The 23028-nt window shown below is 37.2% G+C and overlaps 1 protein-coding gene across 2 annotated transcripts in view; it reads right to left on the reverse strand.

Moving 5' to 3' along the window:
- Positions 1-23028, reverse strand: part of LOC137250522 (ras-related protein Rap-2a) — a 234331-nt gene that overhangs the window by 5596 nt on the left and 205707 nt on the right. For both annotated transcript variants that reach the window (XM_067783477.1, XM_067783479.1), the window contains exon 5: positions 22431-22628. In XM_067783477.1, the coding sequence (XP_067639578.1) occupies positions 22431-22628 (198 nt within the window). The remainder of the gene's footprint in view (positions 1-22430; positions 22629-23028) is intronic.

The following is a 23028-nucleotide window of genomic DNA, read 5'->3' on the forward strand; positions in this document are numbered from 1 at the left end:
CATCTTTACGGCGATATCTCGAAAAGGCGTCCATCTATAGAACTTAGGTCCACGCCCTTTTAAAATACTCATTAATACCTTTCATTTGATACCCATATCGTACAAACGCATTCTAGAGTCAACCCTGATCCACCTTTATGGCTATATCCCTAAATGGCGTCCACCTATAGAACTATGGCCCACTCCCTCATAAAATATTCTTTAATGCCTTTCATTTGATACACATGTCATACAAACACATTCCAGGGTTTCCCTCGGTTCATTTTCCTACATGGTTATTTTCCCTTATGTTGTCACCATAGCTCTCAACTGAGTATGTAATGTTCGGTTACACCCGAACTTAACCTTCCTTACTTGTTAGTACAAGTTTTGCTGCATCGCCACGACATGACATGCATCGACGTTCGATCGGCTTCTGAACAAGTGCCATCGATGGTGTTTTTGTGATAATCTAAGCAAGTGGGTTCAGATTACAATGACTATATGTCATGATACTTATTATAGTCCGAACTCTGAACGTGCTTGCTTATATTATCTTATTCTTAACGAGTACGTGTAATCTTTTCCATATTAATATTGTATATAAATTTTGAGGTGCAAAATTAAATTATGTGTACGCAAATACGTAATATGATATTATTTATTCGAGCTCGCGGTGCCCTCCAGATGCCGGGGCTATAGCCCCTTCTAGCCCCTCCTTTAATCCGCCCCTGCTTCTAGTAGCACAACACCAACAAATATCTGTAAAATTTGTCAGTCGGGAGCAGGTGTGACTTTTATAAGATAAATTATTGATTTGTAAACATCTTTGCTCTCGGTATGTGAGAATCCAAAATGTCAGCGTAGTGTGTGATATTGGTATGGTGTACTGGAGAGTACAGAATGAAAGCCTAAGTATAGTTACTATGTTTTCTGTAGCGTAATGTGGGAACATTACGTGGTAAAGTGGGTATGAGAGAAACAGTTTGATAACGATGACTAATCGGTTTTATCGACGGGTTATGGGTGTATTATACATTTGTTTTAGACACGCTATCGGTTTTTTATTGATGAGGTATGAAGGAGTTATCGATTTGTTATCGAAGTGTTATAAATTTGTTAAGGCGTGTTATTGATTTGTTATCGACGATTCTGCGCCTTGTTATGAAACAGATGCGTTTTAAACCTCAATATAAAATCGATGCCTTATCCATCTAAATGCGATTACAAGCCGATACGATACCAAAAATGATCCCATAATAAAACTATAACTTGTCGGTATTCGCTGTAACCAATAAGATGCCTATGAAGTTATTGTCAAAAGGCTCGAAATTAATTGTTTTTGGTAAAGTTACCTCTGTTGTGAAGCATCTTAAAACCCCGGGCGAGCTCTGGTTTACATAACAATATGAGTTTTGTAAACTTACACCTATTTGTTTATGCATAGTGCGAGTACTTGGCACTCACTGCCTTTTTTCTTCGGTTCACTCGGTTTCTTTTGTGAAACTGCTTACTTGTTAATTTTATAATTTATTTAATAATTTGGGAAAAATTTAAATATCGTGACATCATACATTTAAAGCGATACGGGCAATCCCCGGTTAACTCATATAAATTAAACATTTTTCTTTAATTATTTTATTTTCATGTGTTTAGTCTTTATTTAATTGCCTATTATTTCTCATTTTATTTAATTCATTTAGTGACTCATTATTACAAGTACTTTTTCCTGAAAATTTGTTACAATCTAAGTCCTCAATATATAATCATTCCAAAGACCTTACTCGACACTGAGTTACGTAGGCTTGTCCCTCCTCGAACTCCAAAATATTTTGATGTCACTTCTACAGGAATGTATGTAATATATGTTCCAAATATGATCCAAATCGGACATCATAGGCCGCTTTCTATTCAAATATGTACCAAATCGGACCACAAATAATATTTTGTAATATCTCGATCCTTGCGCCACCTAGCGGCGATTTTTTCATAGGTCGCTTTCTATTCTTGTATGCATTATGTGTTCCAAATATGAACCAAATCGGACCACAAATACGATTTTTTTTGAATATCTCCATCCCTGTGCCACGTAGCGGTGATTTTTTTCATGGGTCGCTTTCTATTCTTGTATGTATTATGTGTTCCAAATATGAACCAAATCGGACCACAAATACGATTTTTTGAAATATTTCGATCCATGCGCCACCTATCGGAAGTTTTTTCTTATTATTGCATTGTCATCGGGTTCTGAACTATATTTCAAGTTTTAAGCTTGTAGCTTATCGGGAAGTTACTTAAATTTCAATTACAAAATTCGTGCCGGCCAGCTAAATAAAACGGTTTAAAAAAGGAGCACGACGCAAATTTGAAGAGAGGCTCGGAAAAAAAGGTTATCGCGCCTTAGATTTATTTTTTTAATTTTATACATAATAATTTCAAAGGAATGAGTTTTCTGATGACAAAGCAGGGAAAAATGAAATTTATATTCGGTCGAGCAATGATCTCTAATAGAAGGTACCTAGCAAGGAAGCCAAGGAGTTATTGAGCGCATAAAATTTCTTTATAGCAAGTCAGCGTCTACAACCAAATTGTCAACCAAATATTTATCTGCTGCCAACTTCTATTATTGATTGGAATGTTTTATGAACTGGAGCATGTTCATTAATTCGCATAGCATGGCCCAACCAGCGAAGCCGATGCATCTTGACTTATCTAGCTGTGCTCATATGTACGTTCGACTTATCATTTAAATTTCCACGTAACACGCAGTTGGCTTTCTGGCAAGGGCAACACATCTGCAGTGAAGATTTTCATTTGTAGACTCCAGGGACTATATCATCCTCCTTTGCATACATCCATAACTCTGTGACAAACATCAGGCAGTTGCGATAAGATCTTATTTTCGTTTTTGTTGCTGAATTCCATATGAAGATATTATTGTTCTGATGATTAGCCCGGCAAATGTTTCAAGGCTTTGATTATGGGACATGAATCTAGAATTCCCATATTTGCCGTGGTTTGGAGATAGTGGGCTTCTTCTTTTTCTTCTTGTAGAGATTAGGTAACTCCTCGAATGTTTCTTGAAGTTTTATCTATGTTGATAGTCTTCTCCCGGATACTGATATCGTATGCTCCAGAAAAAAGCATTATAAAGGTATTAGCCGGACTATCTCGTGAATGATTTGATGTTATTACTTTGAACCTTCTAGATTGCCAGAGCTACGCCTGCTAGATAAATAGAATTCGATACATTCTGCTAGCAACCCCTTGTAAGGGTTTCGCTATACATCCCCTCGAACCGCGAGGAAACCTGTTCGCCAACCACAGTGAAGATTATGGGTTTATGCCCCTTTAAAATAAGTAGCAAATATTAAAGAAACAGTTTTCAAGGTTTTTTAAGTGAAAGTGGCTCTTGGCAAGCGGTACACAAACACTCTGAGTGTATTTTCGACATCAAAAGCTTCTAAGGAAAATATCAGCAGCTATTCGGCGGCAGCATGACACAAGGACGTCCTGCCAATTTACGGAAAAAATCAAATAGCTCTACCAAAATTGTGAGGAAAGCTAAGCCTAAGTCTATTATTAGGTTTAAAGCGCCAAGCTATAATTATATTGTTACCTGCATCCCCTCAGGGGAATATGCCGATGCCCGGCTGGTTAATGAGATCATAAAGGCAAAGGCTGACATTAGCGCCATACATGTAACAGAAAGGAGGGCGTCTACCATAGCGGCCATAAGGAGAGAAACGCATGTCGTCGCTTCGCCGGTAACTACTTTGGTGGTTTTCCAGGACTTTTTCTATCAGAACTTAGAAAGCTCAAATGAAGTCGGAGTGAGCAATTAAGATGTAATTGGCCTTGGGTCAGAAAATTCAGCTTTTACCATATAACACGTTCAATGGGTTGAGCTTTATTGACTTCGCTGAGGCGAGAAGAAATAATGATAGGAATAATTCCGCAATTTTTTTGGCGGAACTCTGCAGGAATATTAATGGCAACGTGGTGATTAGTGTACAGAGCAGGCTTCAGTCACGGATGGAAAACGCATCCTTATTACGAGCTATGGAGATGACGAACCCTATAATCTAATCTATATGACACAACATAGTTTCGCTGCCCGACTATGGCCGAGTAGTAATTGAACTCTCCCGGCTAAATAATAGAAAGGTGCCTGGACATGATGGATTATCTGCCGAGCTTTTGAAACATGGAGGCTTCAGACCTTGAAAATCGAGATGAATGACGAATGACTTGTTGCCATTAAAGAAAGAATCGGCGATACGAATTTGAAACCGTGAATGATCTCAATTATTTACAAATCAGCATTAAGAACTAAAAGCTATAGCCGAGAAATTCTAGGGGGTGACTTAAACTAAGTAGGGAACAGATCTCTACGAAGAAAAATCAAATCATGTTATTTTTTTTAAATTTATCGCCAAAATGGTTTTGAAAGTGGCAACACTGATCAGATATCGCCTCAGCTGATAGTCTATGCTTCATTTCACTAGCATATCGCACTAACGAACGAAAGCGTAAACGGCGAAGTACTGCTACAACAACAACAAGACCAACAACAATATAGCTCAAACGGTCCTTCATGTCACATACATACACACGTATGTACCTTTATCAATGATGTCCTCAATCAAAAAACTTCGGATCACCAATCACATAAGAAGCGATTGAAGTCACATGATATAAATCAAATCAAATCTGAGCAGGATAACTCACAAGGTCATTGATAGGCATGATGGCATATTGAGATGTCCTGATGGAAGCTGTTGAAAGTGACAGCCAAATTACCACAAAAGTAACAACGGTTGAAAGGGGGCCTAAAAAAATGAAAAAAGACAAGAGAAGAAGAAAGACAAACAACGAAATAACTCAAATACGAGCATAAAAATATATCCAAAGAAAGAAACATTTTGAATCATCAAGATTTAATATAAGAAAACCAAAAAACGTTTACAACTAATTTGGGACTATCCGATACATTATTGCAAATAAAAGGAGAAAAGGTGAATATTTGCGGCTGTAGAGCTGCTTATGGGAAAAGATAATCGTCCAACGTTGAAGATAACAACTTGAATGTCAACAAATAGTTCACTATACAGGGTGATGCAGGAACTTATAGTTTTAAAATTTAGAATCTGGTTTATTTAGCCGGCGAGGCTCTGCCTACCCCATGTCGCTCATGAAAGGACATAAATAGCGGGATAAAAATTTCAAAATACTTACTTCTGAACAATGTCGTTTATGCCTTTAAGAACTCGTTTCCGAGACTAAACAAAATTTCTATCGTCCTGTAGACAGCACATTTCCATGTAGATAGCCTCCGAAGAGATTTTAGGCTGAGCTTCTCTTCCAATTTGCGTCGTGCTAATTTTAATTTTTCCTACAAATTGGCGGGATGGGACGTACTTGTTTTATGTCGACTCCGAACAGCATCTGCAAGGCAGATGGGTTTGCTCTGAGAGCTTTTTATGACAAAACAATATAATCGGAGTGCTTGCCCAATACTGCTGAGGGGCGACCCCGCTTAGAAAATTTTTTTCTAATTCCGTGGTGCAATAAGGCATTCTAAGGTCGTCTTATAAGATATTTGACTTGGGCAACCCCCAGTATCGGCCAAGGAAGATGTTATGTGACGAAGATTTTTTCAGTGGTGTACTAAGAAATATTTATACATCCCGTCTGCAGACCTAATGGCCAAAAATATCGCGTTAGCAACGGCCTTATGGCCATAGCAGTATAGCGCCATCTAATATCGGGCAAACGGAATATGCGGTTCCGTGCATGAGCTTCCAAAGAGATGTTGGGGCCACAACTGAGCCGGAGGATTGGTGCTATGGTGCAGAAATTAGAGAATATGCTATACACGTGTATACATACCGATGGTTCGAAACTAACGGAAGGGTTCATACAGAAATAGATATAGGATAATACAGGCCGCCAGACTACTGCAGCGTCTTTCAGGCCGAGATTGTAGCCGAAAGAAAGCGGCTAAAATTCTGGATAAAGCGTGATTAAGCTGCAGTCGCGCTAACATATACATCAATAGCCAGGCTGCTGTTAAGGATACAATCTCACACAGTACTGCATCAAGAAGTGTCCTGGAATGCAAAAAAGCATTGGAAAAACTTCGCTCAGGCCGGACCATACATCTATACTAGGTTTCTGGCCATTAATGGAAAGAAGGTAATGAAAAGGCGGATGAGTTGGCCGTATGGGAGGAATCAAAAGGAGACATGCGTGGACAGATGTGTAAATCCTACGGCATTAGACTCAAAAAGCGGCGCAGATCTCTGACAAAAGAAGTCTTAAGCCTCACACCTTCTGGCGTCACATATTTATAAGTTAGACCACGTCAGTAACAGAAGATGTAGGAAGTGTGATCTGCAGGAAAAAACGGTACTCAATGCACCCTGTTTCAAATGTACTGACATTGCATAAAATCAAATCAAGAAGAGATTTTGGGTTATTTAAAATGCCAAAGGACATAAGCGAAGGGAATAATATTTATAACGACGTAAATAGTCGCTATATTAATGTAAGCATTATATCCCAGCAGATGCGTAAATACCTTTAACTGGTACATAAAATTTAGGGTTCGTTTACATACATATTTACAAATATATACATAAATTTGTACAAAACCAAATTCCTATGTGGCGAGGGAGCATCGCCCAGTGCACATTATTTCGGTTTTATTTTTTTTCCAAATAAGCAAACTTCAGTAAAGTCACAAACCAAAAAAAAAAAGGACATAAAGCAGGACGGTTGTAAGGAAACTTACTCACATTAGTATATAGTTCTAAGATGTTAAAGTAAACCTAAATTTTTTTGTGTAAGCGAAAATTTAATGAAGTGGCGATGATTAATGGAAAAGTAGGTAAGTTTATACGCACACTAGAAAGCCACACGAAAAAGAACGTAGTTTATTGAACTAGAGCGGGTAAGCGGATTCTCAATGGTCTTTATAAAAGTAGCTTTGAAACTCACAATTTCCCGCCTTTGGTAGAAAGAGGCCGCGAGAGTGCGACGCTCGATTCAACTTTACGCACCTATCAAAGATTATTTTCAGCCAACCCATGACCGGTTTACTTGCCATCGTACTAGTGCAGGAAATATCCCATATAAATCTAGTGAGCTAAGCTTTGAAAAGATTTTTACCGCTCATATAATTTTCGTTTAGCTGTTTCACTGGAGCACTGTAGTAGTCCTGTTTTGCCTCTGGATCTCCTTAGAGAATAAACCCAGTTGTAAGCACTCTGTTAAGTCTTTAAAAAGATGTATTTGTATTCCTCTATCTCTCCTCCTCTGGGAGAAATCAAAAGGAGACAGAAGTTAAATATGACCCATCAAGCAGAAAAGGCATGGACAGAAGTGCATATTTCTCATACCACTCAAGAGAAATTTCAGATTTTTAATGATCAGCCAGTTCAACCTAACCTATCCCATTAACCATCTCCTCTATGGTAGCAATCTCTAAATATTGCTCAAGTTTTCTATCTACAAATTCCTGCAATTTGGTTAAGTCCGTAACCACTATGAATTCTAAAGTCCTTAACACACTCTATCCTCTTTGGGGTAAACTGAAGGTGCTATATGTATTGTCATGGGTGCTCCAATCACAACTCAATAATCATGCTCAGCACTCATACGTAGAAAAAGTATTCGTTATTGTTACTTGCCAAAGAAATATGGTGTATCTAAAAAATGGACTCCCATTTAAGATTTATGTCGCCACTATATATACAGAGTGGTACGCCCTACGAGTCTACTGAACTCTTCTGGTGGGGCCAGAAGAAGAGTATTTTGTTTTTTTCCTGCTGAAACCGTAGTTTAAACCCCAAACAAAATCGACGTGTGTACCAATACTGCAGCTCTTAATACGTCTTCCAATTTCCCGTAGTCAGCGTTGAGTCCAGAACCATTGAGCCCAGAAGCCCTACGAAGGAGGTAGGGGTAGTTCGCTTGACCCAATTTACTGAGCTGAAAGCTTATTTATAGAGCCCGCAGCATCATAAGCTATTTGAATACCACCATCAAATTTTTTGTTTAGAATATGCTTTCCTCTTACTCCTTGATATTTGGTTGTTAAGGTCTCTTTTTGCCTTGCACACTTGAAGCATGATATCATTGTTGTTCCTAGGAATTGTTGATGTAGCGATAAAGACACTCTCCGAAGACTTTGGGGAATGAAAAAGATTCCTGACGGGTAGGTGAGGTTGAATATTGGTTTGGAGAACCTATATATTGCGCTTGAAATCCCTGAGGAGTGTTGAACTGCACAACTCCTTGAATAAATTTGATATTTAAATCGCCTCTTACGATAGGCATACCTACCTCGCGTATATTCTAAGCTGCACAACCCGCTGTGTTTTTTTTTTAATAATGTAGAGCTGACTCTCTTCCAAAGGCTCAGATACTCGAGGAATGTTTCAATTCTCTACCGAGTTACAGCCTGCCGTAGAGGACAGCAAACATCTTCTAGATAGGTGTTTTCTATTCAATTTGGTTTTGAAAAAACTTTTTATAATACTATGTTCCAAATCTGTGTGACTTAATGACCGGGTACTTAATGATCGAGGGATAAGGCTTTCTGATAGTGTGATATACTTTGGGGCTTGTTTAACATCACAGATGAATTGTGTGCTAAGTATCAGTATATAATCAAACCTATCAGCTTTCGAAAAACCTTTAATACTACGAAGAAACAGGAAGATTGTAAATTCGATCGGGAACTCCCCACTCACGCCATGTTATCTCATTTAATTTGTTACATCTTAGGAGCTGTGCAAGCTCATTTTAAACAAGTGACCATAAAATTACCTACAAACTAGGAGCAGACAATTTTGCAAAACTCTGAAACGATATATCCTATTAGAAAACCCAGCCGGAATCTATGTCACATGAGTAAAAGAGTTGCTTATGCTTCAGGGTTTTTCTTACTATTTAAAAGTGTCCGCTTTAATCTATAAAAAAAACTTTAGCCAAAGTAACCCCCACGCTAATTAAAAGAGGCCTAGCAGACATTATAAACCTTGAATAGATTCCATTCAAGTATAGATATAGTGCAGAGAAGGCAGCAAAAAGGGTTCTGTAACTTATAAGTAGCCTACACAGTCGGTTCTCTTTAAGTTCCGGGTTACTAGGTTGATGCGCTGCTCAGCTGGAGAGCTCGAGCCCAAAAAAGCGTTCTAGGCGCAATTTTGCTTCACATTCATCTGAAACTAATCAACTAGAAACCCTATGTGGTTTAACTCAAACTATTTGGTTATATCAATATACCTGCTGACGCCTAATGTTTGCCCAAAATTCGGGACCGTATTTTCGCATAGAAAATAGTTGACTCTCTTCTTAAAACTGTTCTCACTACAGCTCCTATAACTGTCGTTGGAGGAAACTCTTATTCTTTCAAATGGTCAGCGCCTCTAGTTGTGAATGTGATCCTGAATATCTCATCCGTTGACATATTTAGTAGAAAATCTGCTCCTTTTTGGTTGTAGCAAGACCATATTTGCTTGGTGATTTTACAAGTGACTAAAGAATATCAATAGTGAGTTCGGGGTTTTTTGAGATTGGTAAGCATGCCATTCCTTATTGGCAGATGCACTGTGACTGCTATTGAGATGTTTAACAATGCACCGATCTTTGCCAGTTTACAAGCTTTTTCATTGCCGGCAATGCTCTTGGGACCCAGTTCCCGAGTGAGTGTGCTCTTCAAGTTCATAAATCCTTTTAATCTGTGGTTATGAGGTCAATCAGTCTTAAAAATCTTCCCTCGATGCTTGTATCAAAAAAAAAATATTATTTAATTATTTGGGAAAAATTTGAAACAACGTGACATCAGGACGGAAAAGGCAACAGCTGTATCGATTATACCTTGTAAATCTCTTCAAAGCCTTTTCTCTCATCTTGATTTACTTCTCCGCGAAATGTGAAAAATGCGTGAAATATAATATCTTCCGCCTTTACAGATAACTTTTTGATAAGAAATCGATTTCAAGCCGATAACATTTTGATAACATGCCAATATACATACTTCCAGTAAATAAATGAAAATTTTTTGAAAAAAAAAAATAAATAATATCTGCTAGCCCGTCGACAAAAATCGGTAGCTCATTAATAACCTTCTTACCTGTAGAAAATTTAACCCACTTCGATTAAAAATCGATAACTCTTCGACAGTTTATCGATAACATACCGATAAGTCGTGCATGGAGAAATGGAGGCCTCTCCCACGGTTCTTCAATAACTTATCATTAACATTTCGCTAACAAACGCCTACATTCTGAATTCCTCCATACCGTGAGCAAATACAATTTACACATCAGAAAACTATTTTGACCCATTTCCTGGGCGGATTTTATATGAAATTTTTGATTTTTTGGGAGGTTAGGGCAGACTTTGTGTTATAAACTAAAAGCTTGATACGTAAAACTAATAAATTATGCCAATAGCGTGAGTTTGCGATGGGGTGTATAATTCCTGTGTGCCAGGGCGTATGAGTAACATTTAAGATATAAAATATGATTTGCCATTCAGCCTATCATGCTCGAACTTACTTCCTTTTTGACGATAAACGGTGTCCACCTATATTGTACTATAGATTTGTATAAAACTTCATAGTTTATAAAGCACTAAATATACCGAATTATCTTGTGAAGTTCAAAACTCACAGAAGTTTAGAAAAATGTTTTAAGTATGCTAAACTTTTTAACGTCTATATCTTTCACCTTGGCGGTTTGCAACTTATTATAAAAAAGTAAGAGAACGGATTATCGGTTTAAAACGATAAGCTTAACACAGGAGGCAGAAGGCATGCATAAGCTTTCCTGCTGATATAAAATCCTTTCGGTTTGCAAGTGGAGGTTGGTACAGTTGGGATTAGCCCCCTCTTCGCGGTTTATAATCATTTTAGAAACAAATATAATATGATAATTAGTTCGGAATTGTCTCTTTAAAACGATACTAAGATCCCCAAATAATGCTGAGGGAATCTCAAAATTATAATATAGTCCTCACTAACTTAACCTACAAAAAACAAAAAAATTTGGAAATTATCTTGAAAAATTCAAGAATTGGTCTAGAAATTATTTTCGGAATGTTTCAAAAAAGCTTGGAATAGACCACGAAATTAGTCCCGACGTAGTGCTAAAAGATTCCAAAACGATTTTTAAACTATCCCCAACTGTTAGCCAAACAATTCTGGAGTAATTTCTGCAAGGTTCCTGGGACCCACTTCCCGAGTGAGTGTGATCTTCAAGTTCATAAAGCACTTTAATATGTGGTTAGAAGTCAAACAGTCGCAATGTAAAAAATGCGTGAAATATAATATCTTCCCCCTTCACAATAGTACTAGCCACGCCACTGGCTTCATGTTGTTAAACAAATATGTATTATCAGCCTCAAAAGGGCAGTTCACAGCAACTTTTACTGCATGGATAATCATGATGATATTAAAAACTTTATATGACAAAGAACAGACAAAAAACAAAGTTAATTGAAAGCTTTAAAGAAAAACAATTTGCATTTTTATTGCTTTAAGAGCAACTCTGCAGGTTTCAAATGAATTTGTTTTAAATAACTAAAGGAGTGGGAGGTAGATGGGCGCTGTTTATGGGCGCGATTATCAAGAGAAAATATCGCTGCCATCTCATAGAATTCGAACAAAGTCGCGTCGCTCTGGGACAACTTTCTTTTAAAACTAACGCCGAGTTAATAGCAACATAACAATTGTTTTATTTTTAATGGCATTGTAAGCCCACTCAAATCTCTAGTGTTCAGTTGACCGTTTAATGGTACACGAACTTACAAATTTAGTTAAAAACAAGTAAAGAAGGCTAAGTTCGGGTGTAACCGAACATTACATACTCAGTTGAGAGCTATGGAGACAAAATAAGGGAAAATACCATGTAGGAAAATGAACCTAGGGTAACCCTGGAATGTGTTGTTTGTACGATATGGGTATCAAAAGAAAGGTGTTAATGCGTTTTTTTAACAGGGCGTTGGCCTCAGTTCTATAGGTGGACGCCTTTTCGAGATATCGCCATAAAGGTGGACCAGGGGTGACTCTAGAATTTGTTTGTAAGATATGGGTATCAAGTGAAAGGTGTTAATGAGTATTTTAAAAGGGAGTGGGCCTTATTTTTATAGGTGGACGCCTTTTCGAGATATCGCCATAAGGGTGGACCAGGGATGACTCTAGAATGCGTTTATACAATATGGGTATCAAACGAAAGGTGTTAATGAGTATTTTAAAAGGGAGAGGGCCTTAGTTCTATGGGTGTACGCCTTTTCGAAATATCGATATAAAGGTGGACCAGGGGTGACTCTAGAATTTGTTTGTACGGTATGGGTATCAAATGAAAGGTGTTAATGAGTATTTTAAAGGGGAGTGGGCCTTAGTTCTATAGGTGGACGCCTTTTCGAGATATCTCCATAGAGGCGGAACAGGGATGACTCAAAAATGCGTTTATACAACATGGGTATCAAACGAAAGGTGTTAATGAGTATTTTAAAAGGGAGTGGGCCTTAGTTCTAAGGGTGCACGTCTTTTCGAAATATCGATATAAAGGTGGACCAGGGATGACTCTAGAATTTGTTTGTACGATATGGGTATCAAATGAAAGGTGTTAATGAGTATTTTAAAAGGGAGTGGGCTTTAGTTTTATAGGTGGACGTCTTTTCGAGATATCGCCATAAAGGTGGACCAGGGATGACTCTAGAATGCGTTTCTACAATATGGGTATCAAATGAAAGGTGTTAATGAGTATTTCAAAAGGGAGTGGGCCTTAGTTCTATGGGTGGACGCCTTTTCGAAATATTGATATAAAGGTGGACCAGGGGTGACTCTAGAATTTGTTTGTACGGTATGGGTATCAAATGAAAGGTGTTAATGAGTATTTTAAAAGGGAGTGGCCCTTAGTTCTAAGAGTGCACGCCTTTTCGAAATATCGATATAAAGGTGGACCAGGGGTGACTCTAGAATTTGTTTGTACGATATGGGTATCAAATGTTAATGGGTATTTTAAAAGGGAGTGGGCCTTAGTTTTATAGGTGGACGCTTTTCCAGATATCGCCATAAGGGTGGACCAGGGATGACTCTAGAATGCGTTTATACAATATGGGTATCAAACGAAAGGTGTTAATGAAAATTTTAAAAAGGCGTTGGCCTCAGTTCTATAGGTGGACGCCTTTTCGAGATATCGCCATAAAGGTGGACCAGGGGTGACTCTAGAATTTGTTTGTAAGATATGGGTATCAAATGAAAGGTGTTAATGAGTATTTTAAAAGGGAGTGGGCTTTAGTTTTATAGGTGGACGCCTTTTCGAGATATCGCCATAAGGGTGGACCAGGGATGACTCTAGAATGCGTTTGGTGTTAATGAGTATTTTAAAAGGGCGTTGGCCTCAGTTCTATAGGTGGACGCCTTTTCGAGATATCGCCATAAAGGTGGACCAGGGGTGACTCTAGAATTTGTTTGTAAGATATGGGTATCAAACGAAAGGTGTTAATGAGTATTTTAAAAGGGAGAGGGCCTTAGTTCTATGGGTGGACGCCTTTTCGAAATATCGCCATAAAGGGGTGTCCCTAGAATTTGTTTGTACGATATGGGTATCAAATTAAATGTGTTAATGAGTATTTTAGAAGGGAGTGGGCCTTAGTTCTATGGGTGGACGCCTTTTCGAAATATCGAAATAAAGGTGGACCAGGGGTGACTATAGAATTTGTTTGTACGATATGGGTATCAAATGAAAGGTGTTAATGAGTATTTTAAAAGGGAGTGGGCCTTAGTTCTATGGGTGGACGCCTTTTCGAAATATCGCCATAAAGGTGGACCAGGGGTGACTCTAGAATTTGTTTGTACGATATGGGTATCAAATGAAAGGTGTTAATGAGTATTTTAAAAGGGAGTGGGCCTTAGTTTTATAGGTGGACGCTTTTCCAGATATCGCCATAAGGGTGGACCAGGGATGACTCTAGAATGCGTTTATACAATATGGGTATCAAATGAAAGGTGTTAATGAGTATTTTAAAGGGGAGTGGGCCTTAGTTCTATAGGTGGACGCCTTTTCGAGATATCGCCATAAAGGTGGACCAGGGGTGACTTTAGAATTTGTTTACGATATGGGTATCAAATGAAAGGTGTTAATGAGAATTTTAAAAGAGAGTGGGCCTTAGTTCTATGTGTGGACGCCTTTTCGAAATATCGATATAAAGGGGTGTCTCTAGAATTTGTTTGTACGATATGGGTATCAAATTAAAGGTGTTAATGAGTATTTTAGAAGGGAGTGGGCCTTAGTTCTATGGGTGGACGCCTTTTCGAAATATCGAAATAAAGGTGAACCAGGGGTGACTCTAGAATTTGTTTGTACGATATGGGTATCAAATGAAAGGTGTTAATGAGTATTTTAAAAGGGAGTGGGCCTTAGTTTTATAGGTGGACGTTTTTCCAGATATCGCCATAAGGGTGGACCAGGGATGACTCTAGAATGCGTTTATACAATATGGGTATCAAACGAAAGGTGTTAATGAGTATTTTAAAAGGGAGAGGGCCTTAGTTCTATGGGTGGACGCCTTTTCGAAATATCGATATAAAGGTGGACCAGGGGTGACTCTAGAAGTTGTTTGTACGATATGGGTATCAAATGAAAGGTGTTAATGAGTATTTTAAAAGGGAGTGGGCCTTAGTTTTATAGGTGGACGATTTTCCAGATATCGCCATAAGGGTGGACCAGGTATGACTCTATAATGCGTTTATACAATAGGGTATCAAACGAAAGGTGTTAATGAGTATTTTAAAAGGGAGAGGGCCTTAGTTCTATGGGTGGACGCCTTTTCGAAATATTGCCATAAAGGTGGACCAAGGGTGACTCAAGAATTTGTTTGTACGATATGGGTATCAAATGAAGGGTGTTAATGGGTATTTTAAAAGGGAGTGGGCCTTAGTTTTATAGGTGGACGCTTTTCCAGATATCGCCTTAAGGGTGGGCCAGGGATGACTCTAGAATGCGTTTATACAATATGGGTATCAAACGAAAGGTGTTAATGAGTATTTTAAAAGGGAGAGGGCCTTAGTTCTATGGGTGGACGCCTTTTCGAAATATCGATATAAAGGTGGACCAGGGGTGACTCTAGAATTTGCTTGTACGATATGGGTATCAAATGAAAGGTGTTAATGAGTATTTTAAAAGGGAGTGGGCCTTAGTTCTATGGGTGGACGCCTTTTCGAAATATCGATATAAAGGGGTGTCTCTAGAATTTGTTTGTACGATATGGGTATCAAATGAAAGGTATTAATGAGTATTTTAGAAGGGAGTGGGCCTTAGTTATATGGGTGGACGCCTTTTCGAGATATCGACATAAAGGTGGACCAGGGGTGACTTTAGAATTTGTTTACGATATGGGTATCAAATGAAAGGTGTTAATGAGTATTTTAAAAGGGAGTGGGCCTTAGTTATATGGGTGGACGCCTTTTCGAAATATCGCCATAAGGGTGGACCAGGGATGACTCTAGAATGCGTTTATACAATATGGGTATCAAACGAAATTCTATGGGTGGACGTCTTTTCGAAATATCGATATAAAGGGGTGACTCTAGAATTTGTTTGTACGATATGGGTATCAAACGAAAGGTGTTAATGATTATTTTAAAAGGGAGTGGGCCTTAGTTCTAAGGGTGCACGCCTTTTCGAAATATCGATATAAAGGTGGACCAGGGGTGACTCTAGAATTTGTTTGTACGATATGGGTATCAAACGAAAGGTGTTAATGATTATTTTAAAAGGGAGTGGGCCTTAGTTCTATGGGTGGATGCCTTTTCGAAATATCGATATAAAGGGGTGACTCTAGAATTTGTTTGTACGATATGGGTATCAAACGAAAGGTGTTAATGAGTATTTTAAAAGGGAGTGGGCCTTAGTTCTAAGGGTGCACGCCTTTTCGAAATATCGATATAAAGGTGGCCCAGGGGTGACTCTAGAATTTGTTTGTACGATATGGGTATCAAATGAAAGGTGTTAAAGAGTATTTTAAAAGGGAGTGGGCCTTAGTTTTATAGGTGGACGCCTTTTCGAGATATCGCCATAAAGGTGGACCAGGGATGACTCTAGAATGCGTTTATACAATATGGGTATCAAACGAAAGGTGTTAATGTTTATTTTAGAAGGGAATGGGCCTTAGTTCTATGGGTGGACGCCTTTTCGAAATATCGATATAAAGGTGGACCAGGGGTGACTCTAGAATTTGTTTGTACGATATGGGTATCAAATGAAAGGTGTTAAAGAGTATTTTAAAAGGGAGTGAGCCTTAGTTTTATAGGTGGACGCCTTTTCGAGATATCGCCATAAAGGTGGACCAGGTATGACTCTAGAATGCATTTATACAATATGGGTATCAAACGAAAGGTGTTAATGATTATTTTAAAAGGGAGTGGGCCTTAGTTCTATAGGTGGACGCATTTATAAAGGTGGACCAGGGGTGACTCTATAATGTGTTTGTACAATATGGGTGTCAAATTAAAGGTATTAATAACAATTTTAAAAGGGAGTGGTGGTAGTTGTATATGTTAAGGCGTTTTCGAGATTTCGAAATATCAATATAAAGGTGGTCCAGGGTGACCTAGAACATCATCTGTCGGGTACCGCTAATTTATTTATATATGTAATACCACGAACAGTATTCCTGCCATGATTCCAAGGGCTTTCGATTTCGCCCTACATAACTTTTTCATTTTCTTCTACTTAATAATGGTAGGTGTCACACCCATTTTACAAAGTTTTTTTCCAAAGTTATATTTTGCGTCAATAAACCAATGAAATTACCATGTTTCATCGCTTTTTTCGTATTTGGTATAGAATTATGGAATTTTTTTCATTTTTCGTAATTTTCGAAATCGAAAAAGTGGGCGTGGTCATAGGCGGATTTCGGCCATTTTTGATACCAATACAAAGTGTGTTCAGATAATTATGTGAACTGAGTTTAGTAAAGATATATCGATTTTTGCTCAAGTTATCGAGTTAACGGCCGAGCGGAAGGACAGACGAACTACTGTGTATAAAAACTGGGCGTGGCTTCAACCGATTTCGCTCTTTTTCACAGAAAACAGTTATTGTCCTAGAATCTAAGTGCCTACCAAATTTCACAAGGATTGGTAAATATTTGTTCGACTTATGGCATTAAATGTATCCTAGACAAATCAAATGAAAAAGGGCAGAGCCACGCCCATTTTGAAATTTTCTTTTGTTTTTGTATTTTGTTGCACCATATCATTACTGGAGTTGAATGTTGACATAATTTACTTATATACTATAAAGATATTAAATTTTTTGTAAAAATTTCACTTAAAAAAATTTTTTTTTTAAAGTGGGCGTGGTCGTTCTCCGATTTTGCTAATTTTTATAAATAGTAGCAATACAAGTAACGTTCCTGCCAAATTTCATCATGATATCTTCAACAACTGCCAAATTACAGCTTCTTTTAAAAGTGGGCGGTGCCACGGCCATTGTCCAAAATTTTACTTATTTTCTATTCTGCGTCATAAGTTCAACCCACCTACCAAGTTTCATCGCTTAACCGTCTTTGGTAATGAATTATCGCACTTTTTCGATTTTTCGAAATTTTCGATATCGAAAAAGTGCGCGTGGTTATAGTCCGATATCGTTCATTTTAAATAGCGGTCTGAGATGAGTGCCCAGGAACCTACATACCAAAAAGTTCGTCAAGATACCTCAAAATTTACTCAAGTTATCGTGTTAACGGACGGACGGACGGACATGGCCCAATCAAATTGTTTTTCGATACTGATGATTTTGATATATGGAAGTCTATATCTATCTCGATTCCTTTATACCTGTACAACCAACCGTAATCCAATCAAAGTTAATATACTCTGTGAACTCTGCTCAACTGAGTATAAAAAGCGAATACGTGAAACAAGAAATTATAAACAAATTATTTGCAAATCGGCAAATTGAAAAAAGAAGTCTTAAAAAATACTTAGAAAACAAAATAAAAGAAATCCAATCAGTAAAGGTTGTTGGCATAATATTGCTTGCATTTTAGAGCATAACCTTGAAGGCGCATATTTTTAGTTGGTTGATTAGGTTATTTTGAACTGGCTGGTCCGCGAGGACTCACATAGGCTGAATAAGTCCGCAGTGTTGCCAAAGGTTTGTTTAACGAAGAAATTGAAAAACACTATAAAATAACACAATCTTTTTTGCAAAGGCTAGAAGTTTTCTAAGACTAAGTTTTCTATGGCGGCCACCGTGGTGTGATGGTAGCGTGCTTCGCCTACCACACCGTATGCCCTGGGTTTGCACCCCGGGCAAAGCAACATCAAAATTTTAGAAACAAGGTTTTTCAATTAGAAGACAATGTTTGGCAAGCACTCCGAGTGCCATTAAAAGCATCTCGGTCAAAATTCATCTGCCTTGCAGATGCCGTTCGGAGTCGGCATAAAAACAAGTAGGTACTATCCCGCCAGATTAGGTAGGTTAGGTTGAACTGACCGCTCCATGAGGACCTTACATAGACTGATTGAGTCGGTAGTGTTACCAGAAGTTGGTTTTAACGACCAAATTGAAAAACCCTATCAAAAACCAGGACCTATGTTATAAAATAATTCCGTCCTCTTGGCAAATACTAGAAGCTTTCTAGGACTTAAGCCACTTTCTGCTTCTAGGTCTGACAGGTGTATCACTCCTAATAGCTGGAGTCTTAGCCTGGCAAGTGCAGGGCACGAGCACAGAACGTGCTCGATCGTTTCCTCCTCCAACCCGCACTTCCTACATGTGCTATCACGGACCAAGCCTTATTTAAAGCACGTGAGGCCAGAAGGCAGTGTCCAGTCAGAATACCCGTCATGAGTCTACAGTCCTCTCTTTTTAATGATAGAAGCAACTGTGTTAGTCTAAGATTGTAAGACCTACACATAATCTTCGACACTTTACAGCCCCGCACTTGAACACACGCCTTTCCAGCTTGGTCGATCATGTGCACCTCTCGCCTTCGCTTAATCTCGCCCAATCTAATTGGGACGTCTACAGAGCAAGCTTCAAGGGATGCGCCCTTTTTAGCTAGTTCGTCCGCTTTTTCATTCCTATCTATTCCCATATGCCCTGCGACCCAATATAGATGTATGCTTCTCCCTGTCCCGATTCTCTCCAGAGACTGCTTACACTCTAACACGCATTTAGATGCTGTGCTATGCCGCCAATTTGTAGGTAAAATTAAAAAGGAGCACGACGAAATTGGAAGAGAAGCTCGGCCTAAAATCTTTTTGGAGGTTATCGCGCCTTACATTTTTTTTATACTACCATGGCCGTATGGACTGCACTCAAGCTTCCAAGAGGCAGAGAGCCTCGTTGTAGATGTTAAAGCTTTGTTCTTTGCCACCAGGTCTACGAGTGGAATGTGCAGGGATCTCCTTATTTTTTGTGTGGCTGTCCACCAAACAAGGACTCCATAGTATAGGAAAGGATTTACAAATTGAACCCGGTCATTGGTTCGCAGGTTTATTCAAAGATTTAAGAAAGTGTCAGGTGATGAATCCAGACTTTGAGGAATTGTTGGAACAACTCTAAATAAAAGTAAAACGCCAAAGGGGAAGAAAATAAGGAGGGTCGCATAGCCAAGGCATACGGGGCGTAATAGAGCAGCTTTAGATTAATATATCAGGGGTTACATCGGATATAGGAAAGCAAAGGTGGTCAACATCATCGACCAGCGGTAGTTAGATCCAAATTAAAACTTCTTTGTCAACCAGTCAAATAGTTATCCAGATGGAAGCCACATATGTAAAAAGAAAACGCCTAAAGTGGTTAAGAGGCAGTTCTACTCGATTAGATGACTACAATCTGTAATGGAATATACTGTTGAATATACAGTAAACCGATAGCCTGAGCTATATGAGGCATATGCGAGTTAGAGGTAAGAAAAGGACAAGCCATGGTAAATGAGTGGGTGGAATCAAACCCCGAATGAAAGATTATTAGTTTCCAGTTCTAGATGTGCTAAGAATACAGTAGAAAAGGCCTCTATGTTAACACATGAAAACATATGTGATTGCCTCTGGAGTAGAAGCTTGTTATCGGAGTCCCATTCCCTACTTGGACGAAGAAATGTTTCTGTTAGACTGATAGTCCCATCATACTTGGGTGAGAGCCAGATCACCGAATGCTATGACGAGCTATTGCTTTATTATTTGTTTATTATTGATAGCGAAACATTATTTTCGAGACTTCGATTTGTTATCAGCTTGTTATCGATTTATTATAAGCTTGTTACTGCCTTCTTATTGGTTTGATAACGGCATTATATCGAAGAGTTATATGTGTCGACGTTAGCATAACGGATAACATGGCGATAACAAAACTGGTAGCACTACGAGAAGAAATCGATGACTTTTCGATAACAAATTGATACATTTTCGATAATAAATTGGATAACTTTTAAATACCATGCCGATAGCATATCTATAAGTTTCCGATAACATATTGATATCATTTCGATAACAAATGGATAATTCCTCGATTAAAGATAGATTTGGCAGACACCGTGGTGTGATGGTAGCGTGCTCCGCCTACCACACCGTATGCCCTGGGTTCACACCCCGGGCAAAGCAACATCAAAATTTTAGAAATAAGGTTTTTCAATTAGAAGACTATTTTTCTAAGCGGGATCGCCCCTCGGCAGTGTTTGGCAAGCGCTCCGGGTGTATTTCTGCCATGAAAAGCTTCTCAGTGTAGGGGACCAATTTGTAGGGAAAAATCAAGAGGAGCACGACGCAAATTGGAAGAGAAGCTCGGCCTTAGATCTCTTCGGAGTTTATCGCGCCTTACATTTATTTTTTTTATTTATATTAAATTAAATTTTATTAAATTAAATTGAATTAAATAAAATAAAATAAAATTAAATTTATTAAAATAAAATAAAATAAAATAAAACTAAATTAAAATAAATAAAATAAAATAAAATTTAATTAACTTAAACAAATTATATTAGATTAAATTAAATTAAAGTAAAATAAATTAAACAAAATTAAATGAAGTTAATTTGTTTAATAATTTGGGAGAAATTTAAACAACGTTTGTAACACTTCAACCACCGTAGGAGTGCGGGTTCAAATCCCACTCCCGGGAGAAAAGACTGTGAAGAGATTTACAAGGTATAATCGAAACAGCTGTCGCCTTGTCCGTCCTGATGTCACGTTGTTTAAATTTCTCCCAAATTAATAAATAAATTATAAATTAAAAATTGCTTCAAATAAATGTTTTCATACATTTAAAACAATAAGGGCAATCTCCGCTTAACTCATATAAACGAAGTTAAATTATATTAAATAAAATAAAATAAAATTGAATTAAATTAAATTAAATTAAAATAAATTAAATTAAATTAAATTAAATTAAAGTAAATTAAATTAAATTATTTTAAATTAAATTAAATTAAACTAACATCACTTAAATTAACCTAAATTAACTTAAATTAAATTAAATTAAATTAAATTAAATGAAATTAAACTAAATTAAATTAACTTAGGTTAAATTAAATTAAATTAAGTTATATTAAATTAAACTAAATTAAATTAAATTAAATCAAATTAAATTAAATTAAATTAAAATAAATTAACCTAAATTAAATTAAATTAAATGAAATTGAATTCAATAAAATTAAGTAAAATAAAATAAAATAAAATTACAATTGATTATTTTAGTGACGCTTCTCTTTTACAATTGACTATTCTCGTTTACACATGACACTCTCTCATTTACATCTGCCTATTTTTAATTCCAACTCATTATTCTCAAAAAAATGACGATTTCAAATTTTCAGTTATCGCTACTTCGTTTACCAGTGACTTTTCTTATATCGAAAGGACGCAATTACATTTGATGCTTTCTGATTAACACTAGACTAATCTTATAAACAATTGACAAATCTTATTTCCAACTGACGCTTTCTCATTTACAACCTACCATTCTCATTTCAAAGTGAGGGTTTTTCATTGTGAAATGAAAATGGTGTACACCTTTTCCAACTGTATTTGAGAAAACGGCAAATATATTTAATTAAGGAGCACATTTTTTTAGAAATAGGAAAATGTAATTGAGAAAAGAGAAAATGCATTTGAGACACGAACAAATGTATTTGAGATAGGGCAAATTTATTTAATAAATATGTAAATATAAGTCAGAAATGTGTACGTGAAATCGATAAAAGGACAAATGTATTCGAGAAAAAGGCAAATGAATTGGAAAAGCTCTTATACAAATAAAAAACTTAAACCAATTTTCGAAGTTAGAAGAGTTAGACATCTTAGAGAAAGAAGGCCGCCGACAAGGATTCAGTTCATTGCTAATCAACCACAAATAAGATTTACATACGCACCCAAAACTGTTATGATTTCTCTTATAAATTTTTAATATTTTTTTATTTACCTTTCGTGCATCCTCATTTTCTGCAACCAAATCAATTTTATTTCCCACAACCACAATTGGCACAGCTGAGGTCGCTTTTGTTTCATGAATTTGATCACGTATTAAGCGAACTTCTTCGAATGTTGAGGCATCGGTTACATCATACACCAAAATGAAAGCATCCGCTGATGAAATGGAAAGAGCGCGCATAGCAGGAAACTGCATAAATGCAAGAGATAAAAATTCGAATCAAAGCAGCGTATGCAAAATGCAAGCAACATGAAAAAAAAGAAAAAGAAAAGAATGTAAAGAAGTTGAAAATGAAAACAAAAATATACATACAATTATTATTGTTTTGTTTTTTTCTTTTTTCTATTTAAAATGTGCATATTTTTTATAATAAAGAATACTTATTTTTGCAGGGACGGAAAATAATAATTTTTTTTTTTTTCGGAGTCGACAAAGTCCATGGCAAAAAATGGTCCTAGGTGAAAATGTTTTATTTTCCAGGTATCCCTATAGCAATATCATGTCGATTTATGTATCCTTTTTACTTATCGAACTTTTTCCATAAAAGTCCACATATAAAATTAAAATCTGTATTTTTATTTTTTGAGTC

Source organism: Eurosta solidaginis, chromosome 4, assembly GCF_040869045.1.
Source record: "Eurosta solidaginis isolate ZX-2024a chromosome 4, ASM4086904v1, whole genome shotgun sequence".
NCBI lineage: Eukaryota > Metazoa > Arthropoda > Insecta > Diptera > Tephritidae > Eurosta > Eurosta solidaginis.